This window comes from Paralichthys olivaceus, chromosome 3, assembly GCF_024713975.1.
Source record: "Paralichthys olivaceus isolate ysfri-2021 chromosome 3, ASM2471397v2, whole genome shotgun sequence".
NCBI lineage: Eukaryota > Metazoa > Chordata > Actinopteri > Pleuronectiformes > Paralichthyidae > Paralichthys > Paralichthys olivaceus.
In genome coordinates this window covers 19,475,724-19,493,730 of record NC_091095.1, presented here as the reverse complement: position 1 = coordinate 19,493,730, position 18,007 = coordinate 19,475,724, and the positions used below count along the sequence as shown (strand labels likewise).

General features: G+C 39.2%; 1 protein-coding gene across 2 annotated transcripts; it reads right to left on the bottom strand.

Moving 5' to 3' along the window:
- Nucleotides 1-392: 392 nt before the first annotated feature.
- impact (impact RWD domain protein) lies at nt 393-17,816 on the bottom strand. 2 transcript variants are annotated; one of them, XR_011240661.1, is made up of 12 exons: nt 17,616-17,816; nt 15,587-15,715; nt 15,442-15,494; nt 15,259-15,321; nt 15,029-15,114; nt 9,655-9,786; nt 9,479-9,573; nt 8,138-8,211; nt 7,554-7,644; nt 3,412-3,546; nt 2,903-3,107; nt 393-711 (listed from the first exon to the last, which is right to left on the bottom strand). XR_011240661.1 is itself a non-coding variant. In XM_020080554.2 (11 exons), exons 1-11 carry the CDS (start codon nt 17,664-17,666, stop codon nt 652-654), a joined length of 969 nt encoding a protein of 322 aa, XP_019936113.1. In that variant the 5' UTR covers nt 17,667-17,816; the 3' UTR covers nt 393-651. The 2 variants fall into 2 exon arrangements, 1 of the variants encoding a protein (XP_019936113.1); XM_020080554.2 differs by lacking the exon at nt 2,903-3,107.
- Between the last annotated feature and the right edge of the window lie 191 nt (nt 17,817-18,007).

The window sequence follows — 18,007 nt, the reverse complement described above, 5'->3', positions numbered from 1 at the left end:
AACACCATGACCAAACACAGACTTTGAATCTGAAATGGATGTAGAAAAAAAATTGATTTGTTTTCTCCTGAGCAAAGTCATTCACTCAGGTGTGTGATGGTTTTATTGTTTTCTAATAAAGAGTGTGAGGCTAAACCAGCCACTAGGGATACTCTTTTGGGTAGTTCTAGTGCCGGTCCCAAGCCCGGATAAATGGTGAGGGTTGCGTCAGGAAGGGCATCCGGCGTAAAACTTGTGCCAAAACAAACATGCGGATCACAAATAGGAGGGGTAGTGGATATATTGGCAGATGATCCGCTGTGGCGACCCCGAAAAGGGAGCAGCCGAAGGATGAAGAAGAATAAAGAGTGTGAGGCTAATGGATGGAAAGAAACAAGCACAATCTGCTTGCATTAGTTTGTGTATAAATCCCCATGGTTTGATTGCTTTAATTAAAAAATGTACTGTAAATATTTCATTTCAAGGTTTGCTTGTCAAAAATGTTAAAACATCCACTTGAAATAACAGTTGACATCTTAATACCTTGAATAAATTATTTCTAATAGCAAAGGATTACTGTTTGTTTGTCCATTAAGACGCATGTGAATCAGCTGAATTAATGTAAAACATTACACAAATGTGTTTGAGTTCAGGTCTTTCTTCTTTTCAAATTCATTTTGCCTTCTTGCTTTTCGGCTTTTTGGTCTTGGCTGCTGATCTGGTGGGCTCATCCTGTGAAACAAGAGGAAAACATTAGCAAATGAACAGACTCATAATTATCTTACATTAGCACTCTGCTTAATGGTGGCAAAGCCTTTTCCAGGCATAATATTTCTATAGTGTTTTAAGCCTCTGTCTAAATTTTTCACAGACACTTTTTGCCTGAACTCCTGCTGTGTTTGTCAGTCTTACAGAAATTACTGGGTAATGTAATTTCCTACGTACTGATTGTCACGCACCATACTGTTTTAATGTATTCAAATGATTGCAGCAAACACTGCATTAAGTACTCTTGTAAAACATTCTCTACTAATTATTACTGACAATACAGACTGCCAACTCGTAGAGCTCTCAACGCATTAACAGCTTGCCTGGACAGAAAACAAGCATTAATGATAATCCTGTGACATACAGCAGGGTAACAAAGATTAAAAGAAAACGTGACAAACATTCATGCATCCTCCTCATTAATTACATGGTTTGAATGTTTGAAGTTTTGCCACAGTTTTAGTCAATAGGAGCTGGCCTTGTTACTGCATCTCATAAACAAGTCAGTTAACTGACGGCAACCTTTCCTTTTGTGAGATCCTGTGTAAAACCAGTTCAGTTAGTTTTCTTATTACAATTTACCCCTGCATCCAATCCAAGTATTCATAGATTTGATCTATTTTTTGTAATTCGTCAATAGCAAATATATACTACACTGTCTCTTCCACAGAATTATTGTCCTGTTTGGAAATTAACCTTTTTAACTTGAATGAGCTGTTGTACAGTTCAATATAACAAACCTTTTTTATGACAGGTTGAGACAGAATAGCAGGAACTAACCTGAATTATTTTGAGTTATATGGGCAACAGAAAGTTCAATGTTTCGCTCAGCAACATGTCTTCATAGAAAAAGATTCAAATTGGTGAACCTCAAGGATCAATTCTGGGTCCTATTTTGTTTTCCCTGTATATACAGTACATCCTCTTTTCAAGAGTCTTGGATAGTGGCTTTAGTTTAGAGATGACAATGGTGGTCTATTAATTACCTTGGTCCAAACAGAAAAATCATTAAAGTTACAGTGTGTAGAATTTCGTGATATCTAGTGTTGAAATTGCATGTTGCAGCTGAACACCCCTCACCTCATCCTCTCCTTCCAAACATGAAAAAGAACCTGTGGTAGCTTCAGTTGTCATAAAAACTCAAAAGGTGTTTAGTTTGTCCAGTCTGGACTGATGTAAAAAACATGGGGGCCTCTGTAGAGAGGACCCCCTTGGTGTAAATCTAAAGTATTTAAATATAAAGGACCTTTTCTGGGGTAAAAAAAAACTACAATTCACACAATTTAGATGAAACAAACTAGTGATAACATTATGAGGATTATTCTACATTAAATTTCTGCCAATAGATCCCTTTCACCTAAATCTTACACACTGGACCTTTAAGATAGATTTTAGCACCTAGTGGCCAAGTAGTGAACATGAACTGCAACAGCCCTGGTTTTTTTCCAGCCGCACACTTATCATCAATAGTGGCATAAAAATGCCTAAAACAATTTATTTTAATTTTAATTTAAATATGAATGAATTCTCAGGAAATATCTTATGGAGATTTATTTTCCCCAATGGCTGACTCATTACTTTGGTGATCCCCTGAATTTACCTCTACTGCCACCAACTGGTGGACATTTTTAAGACATTTCATAGAATGGATTGCCATGAAATCTAGGTGACCTCACAATAAGATTTGCTCTAAATTTAACCTTTAAATATCACATCAACTTTGAGGTGTTTAATCTTCTTAGGAGCACAGCAGAGGGATTCAGTCTGACATTCTAAGGGCACTGTAATTACATGCTTTCATTGAGCACATCTATTGTAGATATTTATCATGTCTGAATTATTGTGCACCTGTCAATCAAAAAGTTTCAAACCGACTCCAGTCAGTTTAGGACAAAATAAATTGTTTTAGAATAACATCATAACCTCTGGGCTATTAAAGTACATCATGAACTAGAAACAAGCCATTCTGCATTGGTTGTGAGTCGATCCATCCACAGGCAGTGGGGTCTATTTAGCTCTCACAGAGTCCAGGCTCGACATCCAGGAAAAATGGAGCCCTCGCTGCCAGGATGGGGAATGAAATCAAGTGTGGATTTTTACAGTGCAATTGATGGGGTTTTGAAGTAGGATACTCTTAGGAGTAGCTTTGCAGTACCTTTAATCTATCTGTGGCTGCGGCTCAAAGGTCCATCATGTTATCAATGGAATAACTTTGCAGAACACAGAGACGACTTCAAAGCAGACTGGACCTAACTTCAGGCAGGTGAGTGCCAGGAGAGAGTGTTTGATCTCCAGAACATGTGGCAACCAGATACTTCAAATGAACCAATATTCCTAATATGGCAGCTACTGAAAAGTTCCTGTGGAAAAAAAGCAAGACACTCCCTATTATCATAATAATATGTCTGTATATCCTACAGTCTGACAGTGTTTGGTTAACAGGTGACTTTCTCACTCTGCTTTGGTTGTCAGTAAGGCTAGAAAAAACCATCAGTTTGCTTTCAGATATCTGGAGAAACATCAGTGTGTAATTCCATTAAATTACAAGATACCAGATGGTTTTCAGCCTCAGCATCAGAAAATTGAGGGAAAGTCAAAATTGACTGATGATGTGTCAGAGGACGATGACAGAGTAATATGTAAGAGGCCCAGACAGTGTCTCACCATGGAGGCAGTGAATCCCTCCTCCACCAGGATGTTTCTCGCACAGTTGTTGATGTGTTTGAAGCGATCAGGACCCAACAAAATGCCTCCATACCACCGAGACACGACCACCATGACATTACGCACATCCAGAATCTGTGGTGAGAAACACGTGGTACATGTGAAATGAGTGTGAATTTGAGGGAGCCAGGAAAGACACACAAACAATAAATTGTGACACAACACCATTCCCTGACAGTCATTTTCAAGCACCCAAATAATTCACACCAGATGCGATGTGGTGGATGAGTCTTCATTACATGTGTCTGACTCAGCTGCCAAAAATATAAAGTCAAAATGATCAAATAAAATACATATACATATATAATATAATACTAAAAAAATATATTTTTAAAATATTCAAGCTTCAGCTGCCACAAAAGGCAGTTTAAGCTTGTTAGTCCTGTGAACCAGTTGTGCACAGGCAGTCAGAAATCAAGGCACACAAGGCAAGTAAACTAAGGTACCTTTGTCAGAGGGGGGAAGCCAACAGTCTTGGATTTCTAAATCCATATTGTAAAAAGTTCATAATATCGATGTAAAGCTTGTTTACACTGACACAATTGGTCAAAAATCAGATAGCATCAGGTTTGCCGAGGGACAGCTAACTGAGTGCAGTCAAAGGTACATTTCAGTCTTTCCATAGTTTTTGTATTCAACAAAACCTTGTAGGATGTACCCGTAGGATGCACTATTGACTAGTCTGTGAGCTAACAAAAAATTTTGGCAGGCACTTGAGGCTACATTTTCAGTACAGTATAGACCTTTAAGTAAATGCTGGGGAATGGGATGGGATAAGAATGTTGGCCCATTGTCTTGCCTAGATTGAAGAGAAGAGAGAGTAGGATGCATTGGCACACAGTATCAATGGCTGCTGATAGGTCCATCATGATAAGAACTGAAGACTTTAGGGCTTCTAGATTTGTTTAGGATAATCCTCTCTACTGAACATGTAAAGATTCAATTTACATTAATTTAATCAAAGTCCTGGGAGACAGAAAATAGCCTCATTCACCAGACCACTACTTAAACATAAAAAGGAGAATTTGGTTCTTGCACTGCAACACACAAAAAGAACAATCTGTCATTTTAAGGGGAACTCATCCACATCTGGCAGCTGACACTCTTAATCAGACCCTACTTTTATTCATCATCCGCGAGCAGAAAGCACAAAATCTAAATTAAGAAATGGGGGAAAAGCCTTGTGGAGAAGAATGAGATTAAGGATAAATGTAAATTTCCCAGTATGCTGAGTGTCACAAGCACAGTATTAATCAGTGTGTTGCTCAGAGGGAGGAGCAGGAAGACGGCAGACCTGATGCTATCACCGCAGTTACAGTTGATCAGTCAGCTGCAGAAAGTTACCTGATTAACCTACTGCTATATCCACATGTATAAAAAAAAGTGTTATAGGAAGTGGCTCAGTCTGCAGTTATCTTTTCTTGGCTAATGAATCACATTGGTTTTTCTTATTGTTTTGAGACGCACCAGGTTTCAAATGTAAAGAAATTGTGATTCAAACCTGTAATTCTGAGTGTAATGCAACAAGCAATAAACACAACATTATGTGAGTGTGTGAGTGAATGTCAGTCTGTCAAATGTAAGTCCGATCTTTACCCTCTTTTAGCTGTGTTTTTGGTCTAAACCAACTCCTGGGAGGACTATTGAGTTATGAATATTGTATATTGGATTTCAATCATTGGATTGAATAGAAGCTTTTTAATGAAAACCGGAAAGAACACCCAAATTGTGTGAGTGGGTCAAAATTGTGTCGTTGCAGGCCTTAAAACCAAAACAATGAGCTGAAAGGCAACAATGCTACATTCAGCTGAGGAAAACTATTGATTTGCTGAAAATTCTCTACAGGTTCAGAAAATCACTACAGGTGATTTTTCACATTAAACATCCAAACCAGTGTTAATAAAAATGTATAACAGCAGTCTTTACATCCACATGACTAAAACCATGTTTCATGGGTCTGATTTCTCACTAAGAAGCATGAACTCCCAATAGAGTTTGTACTTTCAAACTTTTTACATAAGTTTGTTGCTTTTTTCCTCATTCATCAGAAACGACATTTCACAAATTTGAGTCAAAACTGTCTGTGCAGTGTTTTTTAAGTGGCTAACTCTTTTGGAAGGGAACACTGTATTAGTCAAAGACAGCTTGAGTCATCTGAATTCAGTGCAGCCTATCACAGCTTCTGACATCCTCACCAAAAAATCCAATGCACTATTTCACACTGGTTTATTTCTCTAAAGGGGTCACACTGCTAGAGAGGACCGCCGCCATCTTATGAATCAGTATGAATATCGTCGGGTTAAGCTCTAACACGACTCCGCATCCTGTGGTAATGAGCGTTTCAGAAGTTCTTCAACTCACTGCTGAGCTCTGTTTACAGCAAACTTTTTATTGTGTCACAAACCTTTCACTGGTCTTCTAACAATATTACAATGTGGACAATTGCACATTTTAGTGTGATGTGGGTGTGTGCGTGTGTATGTGTGTGAATCACGGTGCCATCTGACAGCACAAGCCAGTAACAAGTGCGTCTTTGAAATGTGGAATGAAAAGATTAGTAACTGTGTGAAATTATTATTGTGGGACTAAAACTCTCTGGAGAGGAACAGAGTGGCAGTTCACACATTATGTTAATACTAGTGGTGCGAGTTTTACTAGTGCGGTTATTTCTCTGTGTAAAACCATAAAGACTCAATCTCTGTGTAGCTCAAGAAGCTCTCTACATGAATCATCTCATGTTTGTTTGTGAAACATAAAAATCTAATAGTTCTAATAATTACTCATTAAATGTGACTTTGCCTTTTAATTTATGACAACATATGGAATAAAAATGAGACTGTTGTAGCCTGCTGATATGATATGATATATAATATGCTTTACACTGTGACTGTGTAATGATGATTTCTGTCTACCTTCCCATTTTAAGTTCACTAGCGTGTTTTTGTCCCTGTGGGTGAACAGTCAGGTGCCATGGGACATGTTCCTCTACTCACACCACCAAGACTCAGCAAGTTGTTTTGCCCTCTTGTTCCTGCTCTGTTTGCGTTCATTACCATCCCCGCTTTCACACAGCAGGAGGTATTTTTCATAAAGCTCACAAACGATTCAGACTTGGAGCAGGGGAGAGCCACAGTGCAGTTCATGATATTTTCCTTTTAAAACATTAAGTAGCAAAGTAATAACTTTTTACATTCATGCAATGAATATACAAATGTCAATCAGAGGGTAATCTGTATGAGATAGGAGAAAAATAAAAGAAGGATCTGTTTATAATAATCATGCACTCATCTAAGTGATCAATTTGTAAAATGTGATCATTGTAAGTGCTTTCCACTTTAGCACTTAGTCAATCAAAACATAATTAGCAGCTATTAGCCTTATTCATTTTCACACACACACATGTACTGCTGCTTTTCTGTCTGTGTTATATCAGTTGAGATTTGAGAAAGCTAAAGCCCCTTCCCATCCATCGCAGCAATTTAGTGCTAATTAGTGAATGTTAGCTTGCTAATATGTTTAACTAAGCTGGTGAACTTGGTTACACCTGCTTAACATGAGCATGATGGTATTGCTACTGTAAGCCATTGCAAGCATTTAATTCCAGACACCAACGTACTTATATATATATATATATATATATATATATATATATATATATATGTATATATATATGTATATATACTGTATATATATATATATATATATATATATAAATGTGTGTGTAGACTAACTTGTGATGTGTACAATATGTAAAATTGACTATGTATATATGTGTATATGATATATATATTAATATTACAAACTTACTTTGTGTTTTAAGAACAAGTCTTAAATTGTAGATGGAACTACCACAGACAATAGGACATTTTAGTACTGCAGTGAAATGGCCCTTACTCATAATGATGACTTGATGATGAAGTTTAAAATGCCAAATTAAACAGTCTATAAAAATGAACAGGGCAGCTTAGAACATACAATTAAGGAGGCATAAGCCAAAATAAAGTTTGATGAAGGGAGGAAATTTAACATCGTGGTTGTAGTATTAACTGTGGGGAAAAGCTTTGTGAGTGAGAAATGATAACCTGCAGTAAGTGGAGCAATCTCCCCCCTGCAGCTGTCTCGCCGTCGTCCTCGCAGTCCTGCAAGAAGCTGTGTTTGTCCTCGCAGAAAATCCTAAGGCAAAGAGAATCACACCAGCTTGGAATTAGGGGGGAGAGCACTAAAACATTCTGTTCAGAGAATGACACTGACACTTCATCAGAAAAGTTTTATTTAAGTGGTGGTCTAAATGTCAACATCCACCTCCTATGAGTAATGACTACCCAGGCAGTGCATCAGCAGCTCGACATCGACCTCATTAGACCACACTAAAAAACCTCTCATGGGCAAAGGACAACACAGCCACACACTGAGAGGCATGCAGGACACACATCTGTTCACATAATACACAATACTGTCATTTTCTCTGGTGCTTTTTTGACCTTTAACTGCAGTAATATGGCCTTTAGAGAAGACAGTCAGGCCTGGAATCTCTACTTATCTCACTTTTTCCTCCTCTAATTAGACAGACTATTAAACTAACCTGCAGATGTTAACAAGATTTGCATTATAAAGCAATGACATAAACTTCATATAAAGATATATATATATATCCGACAATACTGACCTGTATGCATAAATATTATGAGTGGCACTAGCAATCTTCTTGTTTTCATACAGGTTTCCCAGGACCATTTTAACCTGCAATACACAGAACAATAAATATGACATATTCCTCATTTCACATCCGCATGTATCTACAACTTGAGTGTGGAGGAAAACTGCTGATAAAATGAGTTTACCCTAAAATCTACCTCAGCAGAAAACCTTTTCTTCCCTGGCTGTATGTATGTCAAGAAAAGAAGATCAATTGTGAAATTATGTGAGACTGAAAATGAAGCTCTGTCTGTGCAGATGACATTTGAGGTCAATGTGTGGTCTGACCTTAAACAGGACAAGTTAAATCAGTAATCTTACTTAAAGTACTGGACGGTATTTTTCTATTCAATCACCACCCATTTATACACAGATTTTAATGTCATATGAACGTGGAGCTCTTCCTTAAAGCTTTTATCATTCACTGATCAAAAGTTTTTCACATCATGCAGTATATTATAGTATATGTACAGTGTTCCTTTAAAAAATACCCCGAGACATTTTCCATGTATTTGTTCCCCAAATGAAGACATTATAAGTTAAGACATTAGGTTACACTGATCAACCACTAAGCAGTGACTGCTCTTAATGCTTTGATGGACTGGTGTTGTCTTAACCTCAATTATATCTTCATCAACTGAACACAGAAGATTACAAGTGAAATATGTAAATCCTGGACGGCTCTCAGTTTCCTCACTTCATCTGGTCTGTTGAGGACGACTGAAAATACTGTTAACATTTTTGTGCAAATAGCACTTCACAGCAGGTGGAAGCTTTTAAGATGGGCTGGTGTGTTAGCAGAGAGCCAGAGGATGCATAATATGCAGGAAGCAGTCAGATGATGTTCAGTTTGGAAGATTGCTGAGGGAATTAACACATTTATGTATTTCTCCTCTGCAAGACCCTCGTTGAGGAATTTCTACTTCTGCTTCATGCCTTAAGAAAAATGAAGCAGTGTGTGAAACATTTATACAAACTGTAGGAGCTGTATCCATTTTTACCCATGTCTTCTATGGCAATTTAAAACAACCAAGTAATCAGTGTGAGGGTGGCATGGTGGAGCAGTGGTTAGCACCGTCAACACCCAGGAACAAGTTTCCAGAACCCAGTTTGGCCGAGGACTTTATCTATGGAGTTTTAAGGTAATTTGGGGACTCTAAATTACTACGTCAGCTTGGATTGGCCCCATCACCTGTGACCCTCACGGGATAAGTGTGATGGAGAGATCAATGGATGGAAGGAAGGAAGGATAAATGAATGAATAGAAGGATGGAAGAATGAATGGTTGGATGAAAGGATCGATGGATTTTACCTGTCTGGGAGTCACCACAGGTGCTAAGTGTGGCTGGAAGGTGCTGCGTCGGTCTGTGATGGTACTTCCATGTTTTATTGGAGGAACCTCTTCATCTACATGATAAAATATAAAACATCACACCTGAGCTCTGTTTAATTAGATCACTGAGTCCATATAAACCAAATGAGTTGTACCGTTTGAATGATCCACGAAAAGATGTGCATTTTGTGGGTTAAGATTGAGAGTCCTGAGGTCAGGTATGTCTTCATCATCATCATCATCCACCTCCTCTTCAGTCGTCATGTTCACCTTCTCTGGTTGATCCACTGAAGGAGATCAAGTAAAAATGTGGTCATGTATATTTTCTTTTAAATCCCCAACCTGGTGCCTGTTTTCCCTGAGTTGTCTACAGGCCAGTCAGCTTGTCATGAAAATGACTCCTACTGTGCTAACCAAATTACCATTACATGGCCTTAACACTTACAGTAAAGTGACTGAGTGGAGAAGGATTGAAATTCAACACACTGCAATCGTGACACCATTTGGTGAAACTCACCAAACAATTAAGCATCATCAAGGTCTTAAGGCTTTTCTGACTAAATGTAAAGTCATAAGTTCACCTTGTGAGGAGGATGTCAGTGTTTAAGCTGTCATTTACCTTTGCAACTAGGTGGCAATGTGATGGAGACTTAATATTATCATGTAGATGTGTTTAGACTTGACCAAGTAGGCCATTTGTGGAGAACTTCCTGTTTCATCAAAAAACACTAAAATTCTTCACCATGGACCTGTCAGAAAATGTAAAAAAGTACAATTTGCACATTAAATTCCAAATGGAGTATTTTTATCGTATTTTTTGCCACACTGAACTTTTGTTCCAGTTTGCAATTTCTGAGGCTACTATGTAGTGAACACTACATTTATACACACAATATAGTGGACTTGTGTGAAGTGTGATTTCAGACAGGCTCAGAACGGTCAAACAGCAGCTGGACTCTGTGCTTCTAAGCAAATGTTACCAAAACAGGGGAAAATAGTGACCAGTGACTTTACTGCTTCAGTGTGTAAGATTTAGGTGAAAGGGATCTATTGGCAGAAATTGAATATACAATAATCCTAATGATGTTTTCACTAGTGTGTTTCACCTAAATTGTATGAATTTTTGTTTTCTTCACGATAGAATGGGCCCTTTATATTTAAAAACTTTATATTTACATGGAGGGGGACCTCTCTACGGAGGCTGCCACGTTTTTTTAGTCATCCAACACCTTTTTTAGTTTTCATGAAAATTGAAGGCTATCATGGGTATTCTTCATGTTAGGATGGGGAGGGTGAGGTGAGGGGTGTTCAGCTGCAACATGCAAATTCACCACTAAATTCTACACACTGAACCTTTAATATTGTGAGTATTTCTAGCAGCAGGATCGTGTACAGTGTGTAAGTTAGACTACAGACCCCATGTTCCTTGTTATACCTGATGTTACCAGGGCAACAGTACATTGATTTTTGTTTTTTAAGGTTTTCAGATTACCAAAAGTTTAATTCCCATTGGTGATGGAGACATGTTCTCCTCATTCGTATTGTTTACAGGTCAAGAACAGTCAGCACAGTCTAGACTAGACAAGATCTGACTTGATAATGATTCACTCATCAGACGTGAATTAAATTATTACTTGAAGCAATGAGATTAAGGCAAAGTTAGGAATCCATTGTAGATGCTTTTTAGCCCTAAGTTTTACATGTCAGGGGACATAGTAATGGTGTGTCTTGTTTGCACAGTGCTCTATGTATGATAGAAAAGACACAAACACAACAATATCTATCATAAATAAACAGTGTATATACCACTGCTCAATAAAATAAAGGGAACTCTTGATCATTACAGTATAACACATAAGTTAAACTTCAGGGTTATCAATCTGTCCATTCAGGACACACAATTGATTGTAAATGGTTTGGTGCAAATAAAAGTGACAGCAAGTGCAATGGAGAGGTAAAATCCAGACAACCCCCAAAAAGGGAATGGTTTTACATGTGGTGGCAACAGACAGTTGCTCTCTCCTTATTCTTCCTGACTGATTCTCCTCTAGTTTTGTGTTCTGCTAGAGTCCTTGTCACTGCTGGTAGTATGAGACGGTACCTGCAGCCCAATCAGGTGGCACAGGTAGTCCAGCTCCTCCAGGATGGCACATCCATACATGCAAGAAGGTTTGCTGTGTCTCCCAGCACAGTCTCAAGAACATGGAGGAGATTACACAAGGAGAGCTGGACAGGGCCATAGAGGGGAATCAACCCAGCAGCAGGACCGCTATCTGCTCCTTTGTGCGAGGAGGAACAGGGGGAGCACTGCCAGAGCCCTACATGATGACTTCCAGCAGGCTACTGGTGTGTGACCAAACAGAGAGAGACTCCATGAGGGCTGCATGTGGGTCCGAGAACCTCTAGTGGACCTGTGCTCACAGCCCAGCACCCAGCAGCTTGATTGGCATTTGCCAGAGAACACTAGAATTGGCAGGTCCGCCACTGGTGCCCCGTTCTCTTCACAGATGAGAGCCGGATCCTTGGAGGGTCGCACAGACCTCCATGTCATAGCCAATGGTACCTTGACTGCCATTAGGTACTGGGATGAAATTCTCAGAGTGTTTGTCAGACATTACGCTGGTGCAGTGGGCCCTGGGTTCCTCCTGGTGCAGAACAATGCCTGGCCTCATGTGGCCAGAGTGTGTAGGCAGTTCCTGGATGATGAAGGCATTGATGCCATTGTCTGGCCCTCACGTTCCTCTGACCTAAATCCAATTGAGCACCTATGAGACGTTATGCATCGGTGTCCAGGAGCTCACTGGTGCCCTGATCCAACAGCTGACTTATCAGGAGCATGCCCAAACATTGTCGGGAGTGCACACATGCACGCAGGGACCATACACAATACTGAGTAAAGTTATAAGTTGCTGTGAGGAAATTCACACAAGCTGGATCAGCCTGTGATTTCAATATTTTACTGTTTTGTTGGTTTTGAATCCAGGCCTCAATGGGATTGGTTTTGGTTTCCATTGACAAATTATCATGAAAAATATGTTATCACCAAACCTATTAATACATTTCCAGCTAATACTTAGATGACTGTAATAGTAAGAAATGAAATGATCAAAGTCGAACTGCTGAGAACTCTAGGCTTGCTGTAATAAGGTAAATATGCTTTTTCATCCTTTCCTTTGTATCTGACCTCATTCAATCAAACTTCATCATCACTCCAGTTTACTCCCTTTTCGTTTCCTTCTCTGTGAAATGTGCATCTTCAACCTTATCACTTCCAACTCACCACCTCTCTCTTTCTCCCTCTCTCCACCATGTCCCACTAATCTGAAAGGGAATGAGCCATTAGACCCACTCTGCTGACCCAAGGTGCTGTGACTTGTCATATGTATTATCACTGGAATTGCAGAGAGAGGAGGATTCATATCTCACAACAATGGGGAGGATAGTTAATAGTTTTCAGTCTTGTTGCTCAATGGAGACCATCTGCCTCAATAGCGAATACTGCTGGGCTTGGATACAGAAAACCCAGACAGACCACCCACTCACCCACCCACCCACAGATCCCAGAAGACCTGATTCACGCTGAGACTTGGGGAAATTTTTTTACTCAGGGTGTTTTTTAGTCTTTTTACACCTTAAAAGGTTCTGCCACGGTATCAGAAGTCATTATATCGATCTTAATTCAGAGCAGTCACTCAAAGTCTCAAACAGATGGGTTTTTAAAATGTCCTTAAAGGCCTTTGTGTTCATCTTTGCAGAGCATTAAAGTGCATCAGACAGATCACTAATGGAGGAGCATCTTAGTAGAAGATGGAGCACACCATTAGTCGAGGAGGGAAGTAAATTCATCTGAGTAAGACTTTATCTAATAATTACCTAGACGACGAACAGTGATTTTTATCAGACCCAAGTTGTAAACATGAATTGAAGTTATCGTGTTCTCTAGCACGTTGGAAAGCACGTCACTGACTGGTTGCTAAACCCCGCCCCTGACCAGAGGCTGTCAAATCACAGCTTAACAGCCATGACTCAATACAGCAGGCTATCAGGATTTAGATTTCTCCACATGCTGTGAGAAGTGTTGTTACAAAAAAGTAAATAAACAGGCATAAAGAATGCAATAAAATGAGTGTGAGTGTGTGTGTGTGTGTGCAACTGTTCGCATACCTGGCTAACTAGCCACCTAACTAGTGCTAGAGTCCCATTAACAGCTTTGTCCTGCTTTTTATTTGTTCATCAACTTCATTCAGACTTGTACTTATCAGATATTGATCATCTCTTTTAAAAAAGTGACATATACCTAAAACATAAAAACCGACACAATGTTGTTATCACGATGTAACCATCCAACCTATCGAAGTATCTTTTTACATAAATTTTTTTTAATGACAATATAATATACGTATAATACTAGGATGAGTCTTAGAGCAACTTCACTCCCATGTCTAAATTGGTGATGTATATCATGCACATGCTTTATATGTAGATTGCAGTATGTATTTGTCCCTCCAGAGTTTCATAATAATATTTGTGGCTATGGCAGGGATGAAGTTCTCCTTATAATTAGTTTGTGTCCTATCAAAAATAATGTTGAAGCTGTTATTTTAAGGTTAAAAAACATCATTGTGTTGCTATAAAATTAGTTCATGCTGGCTAGCTACAGATGATCAAATTTGTTAAAAGTACAGTGTGAAGAATTTAGTGAAATCTAGTGGTGAAATTGCATGTTGCAGCTGAATACCCCTCAACTCACCCTCCCCTTCCAAACATGACATAAAACCTGTGATAGCCTTCAGTGGTCATAAAAACTCAAAAGGGGTTTAGGTTGTCCAGTCTGGACTGCTGTAAAAATAACATGGCCGCCTCTGTAGAGCGGACCCCCTCGATGTAAATATAAAGTATTTAAATATAAAGGGCCTTTTCTGGGGCAAAGAAAAATAAAATTCATAAAATTTTGATGAAACACACCAGTGAAAACATCATGAGGATTATTCTATATTCAATCGATCCCTTTCACCCAAATCTTACACACTGGACCTTTAAAACCTTTTAAAAATCTTGACTTTTGTTCATTCCTGTGTAAAATTAAAGACAAATTAAAAAAATAATAATAATTTTGAGTATCTTTTTCACCATTATCATTATAATAAATAACTAAATAAATAAATAATAATAATATTACTTAATTTGTACATCACTTATCTAAACAACTACAAAGTGCTTGGATCAATATCTATCAATATCATCATTAGGGTGAAGTGTCCCCAAGACACTGAACCCCAAATTGCCCCTTGTCATAGAGAAAAGTGCTGCACATAAATGCACTGTATGAACGTGTGTTAGAATGATTTAATGTAAAACTGTACTGTAAAGCACCTTGAGTGGTCATCAAGACTAGAAAAGCACCATATAAATACAGACCATTTAAATATACCATATTATAACACACCACATATATGTTGTGCATTAGACAAGCATAGCAACAGTCACTAAGGGAGCCCTAAAGCATACATTTCATTTTTAACACCTCACCTGTTTCAGAGCTCTGGGATTTCTCCACCAGGAATTCTCTAATTTTCTCCACCCACAGGTAGAGGATGCTCTCCCCCACATGCTCCCTGTTGAAAATTCAAACATCCCCATTCCATATTACACAGACTGAAGAGAGACGGCACCGAAAGGAATAATGAAAAGCTTTTGTTGTGGCTGAATTCACTCCACAGCACCTCCTCGCGAAGTCACAAATTATGAGAAGCACTCACACATAGAGGTCCTCCAGGCTGTTTGCCAATTTGGCCCTCTCAGGGCCTCGCAACCACGCCGCACTACAAAAGCCCAGAACAAACAGAGGATTATTGAACAGGACAAGGAGTGGATTTTTGAGTGGGATGTTGTTCAGTCAGTTCAGCAGATCAAGATTACATTTGAAAGGCAAATTGACTTACTTGATCTGGTAGATGGGGGGTGCTGCGCTCGGATAATCAGGTGGGAGAATTATCTGATTAATAAGAATAGAGCCATAACCTGGATTACAAATGAGCTACAAGGACTGACACTTGTGGCTGTTATGCAAGGTTTTTGCTCCTCTACCTGCAAACATGCTGTCAGCTTTGGCTCCTCTAAGTCGTATGATATTTTGATGCAAAATATTCTGGACGCTTCATCTATAACACACCATTCATCACCATAAATGGACGACAGAGCCTCAACCTCCTCGATCTACATGGGGGGGTGAAAAAACAAAGAACACACATCAGTGTGAGTCAGTAGAAAATAATTAATCCACAAGGTCATTTCAGCCTATGGACCTATCCTTTTGTCTGTGTACATGATGGGTTATCTCTGATTTCAATACATGTGTATAAGTGGCTAATCAGCCTTGGCAGGAGGTAGACACTCTCTGAGTCTCCATCTATATTTTCATTCCAAAATAGTTGATATTATTCTTTTTTTTCCAAACAAAATGAGCAGAGACATTGCTGATGACCTATAACTTAATGTAGTACAATTAGTCAAAGGATTAAAGGCTCCTCTACCATGCCAAGCTATGTTTTTGCATCCAAAGTGTTAGAAGAGTGACACAGGTGAACAGTGGTAAGTGTTGTGAAACAACCCCCTGTGTCTTCACAAGATCACAGGTTAATCACTTTTTAGGATAATCGGATGCCGTGACCTGAATGTAATGTCAGCAGACGGACAAGCTGTAGCTAAGAACTACAACAAAGACACAGTGTAGAAACACAGGTTAATTATGTGTCTGCGTGTGATGGTGTTAATCCCTGTCCATTTTATATGACCTCTGCGTACCTGCACAGCATCACATGCATATGTGATAATTAATCCAAGCAATTTGGGAGGAGCCTGCAGGGTGTGTGTGTGTGTGTGTGTGTGTGTGTGTGTAAACACTAACCTTATCAGGACTGGTGGACCTCATGGGGACCAAATACTGGTCCTAATGAGGCAGAACACCATTTCTAAGGTCCTGGTTAGGGGTAAGATGTGGGTTTTGGTTAGGTTAAGGTGAGGCTTAGGCACGAACCACATGAACCACAGCCAGAGAGTTCTCTTTGTTACTGTCTGACTGATGGTACAGGAGCAGGGCTGCACACACCAACAGTTTTTTTCACCAGGCCTTCGTTCTTCTGAACTCATACTTATTTTGACTGCAGTCAAGTGAGCAGACGTTCGTCTTTTCTTGATTTCAAGTGCGCCCGTATTACAGAGTGTATGGCAAATGCAGGTAGTCCATGATACGGAGCGAGCCAATCTTTTACTCTACTGTAAAATCCCTTTATTCCATAATTTCTGACAAAGGTTGTCAAAAGTTGTCCTCAGGACCAGCCTGACTGTTCACTCACTCAGCATCAAGCATATTTACTGTATCATTTTTGAGAAATTCAGCCTCAAAGTTCCTTCTTTTGCATTGTAAAAAGGCATTATGCCCTTTTCAACTAAAAAAAAGGAACTTTGAGGCTGAATTTCTCCAAAATGATAAAGTAAATATGCTTGATGCTGAGTGAGTGAACAGTCAGCACGGTCCTGAATTCAAGTGTATCAATCTTTGTCAGAAATTATGGATCAAAGAGATTTTACAGTAGAGTAATAGGTTTGCTCGCTCCGTATCATGGACTACATGCATTTGCCATACATTCTGTAATACGGGCGCACTTGAAATCAGGAAAAGACCATTTTGTACTGTTCGATTACTCATCTCTGGAAAATATACAATAACTTGGGCTGGGCTTTCCACATTTATGGAGGTCAGTGCAAAGTCCTAACAAGGATAGTGTGTGTGTGTGTGTGTGTGTGTGTGTGTGTGTGTGTGTGTGTGTGTGTGTGTGTGTGTGTTTTCTCTTCATGATCTTTGCACAGTTGCTCATGCATGTGGACTTAAATTAGAACAGCACTGTGTGACCCAGAGAGATAGTGAACAGATCTGTAAGTGCAGTTGATTTCAGAGCTGTCACTGTGTTGTTTGTCAGTGAACGCTTTATTAACATGTCAGCTGCTGCACATCTGGCGCAGCTGCCAACATCTGCTCCTCGCAGGACACAGGAACACAACCTGCCAGTTTGTTTTGAACTTTATCACAGAGGTTGTCAAAGTAAAGGCAGCTTACTTGAGACTGTAGATCTCCGTCATCCTCTGGATCTATGGCGTCATCAGCCATTAGTTTATTTCGTCATCAGGTGTCATCTGTTTAAAAATGAATGGTCCGTGATAAACATAAACAAAGCAATGAAACTTGAAGCACATGAGCTACATGCTGAAGTCCTGTCTCTGTGAGTGCTTCCAGGGCAGAAGAGGATTGGCTGCGTGTGCGCTTTGACTTCCGGGTTCTGTGGGGCTTTCATGCAACAAAGCACTTCGGCAAAATTTTTAACAGCAAAATGAACCAATTAATCACCGGTTTTCAGGTTTACCTTTTAAACTCTAAGTATCTGATATGAGTTACCGTGGCTTGGATTTGATAAAAACCTTATTATCGTTTGAAAAAAACTCTCTTGGTTT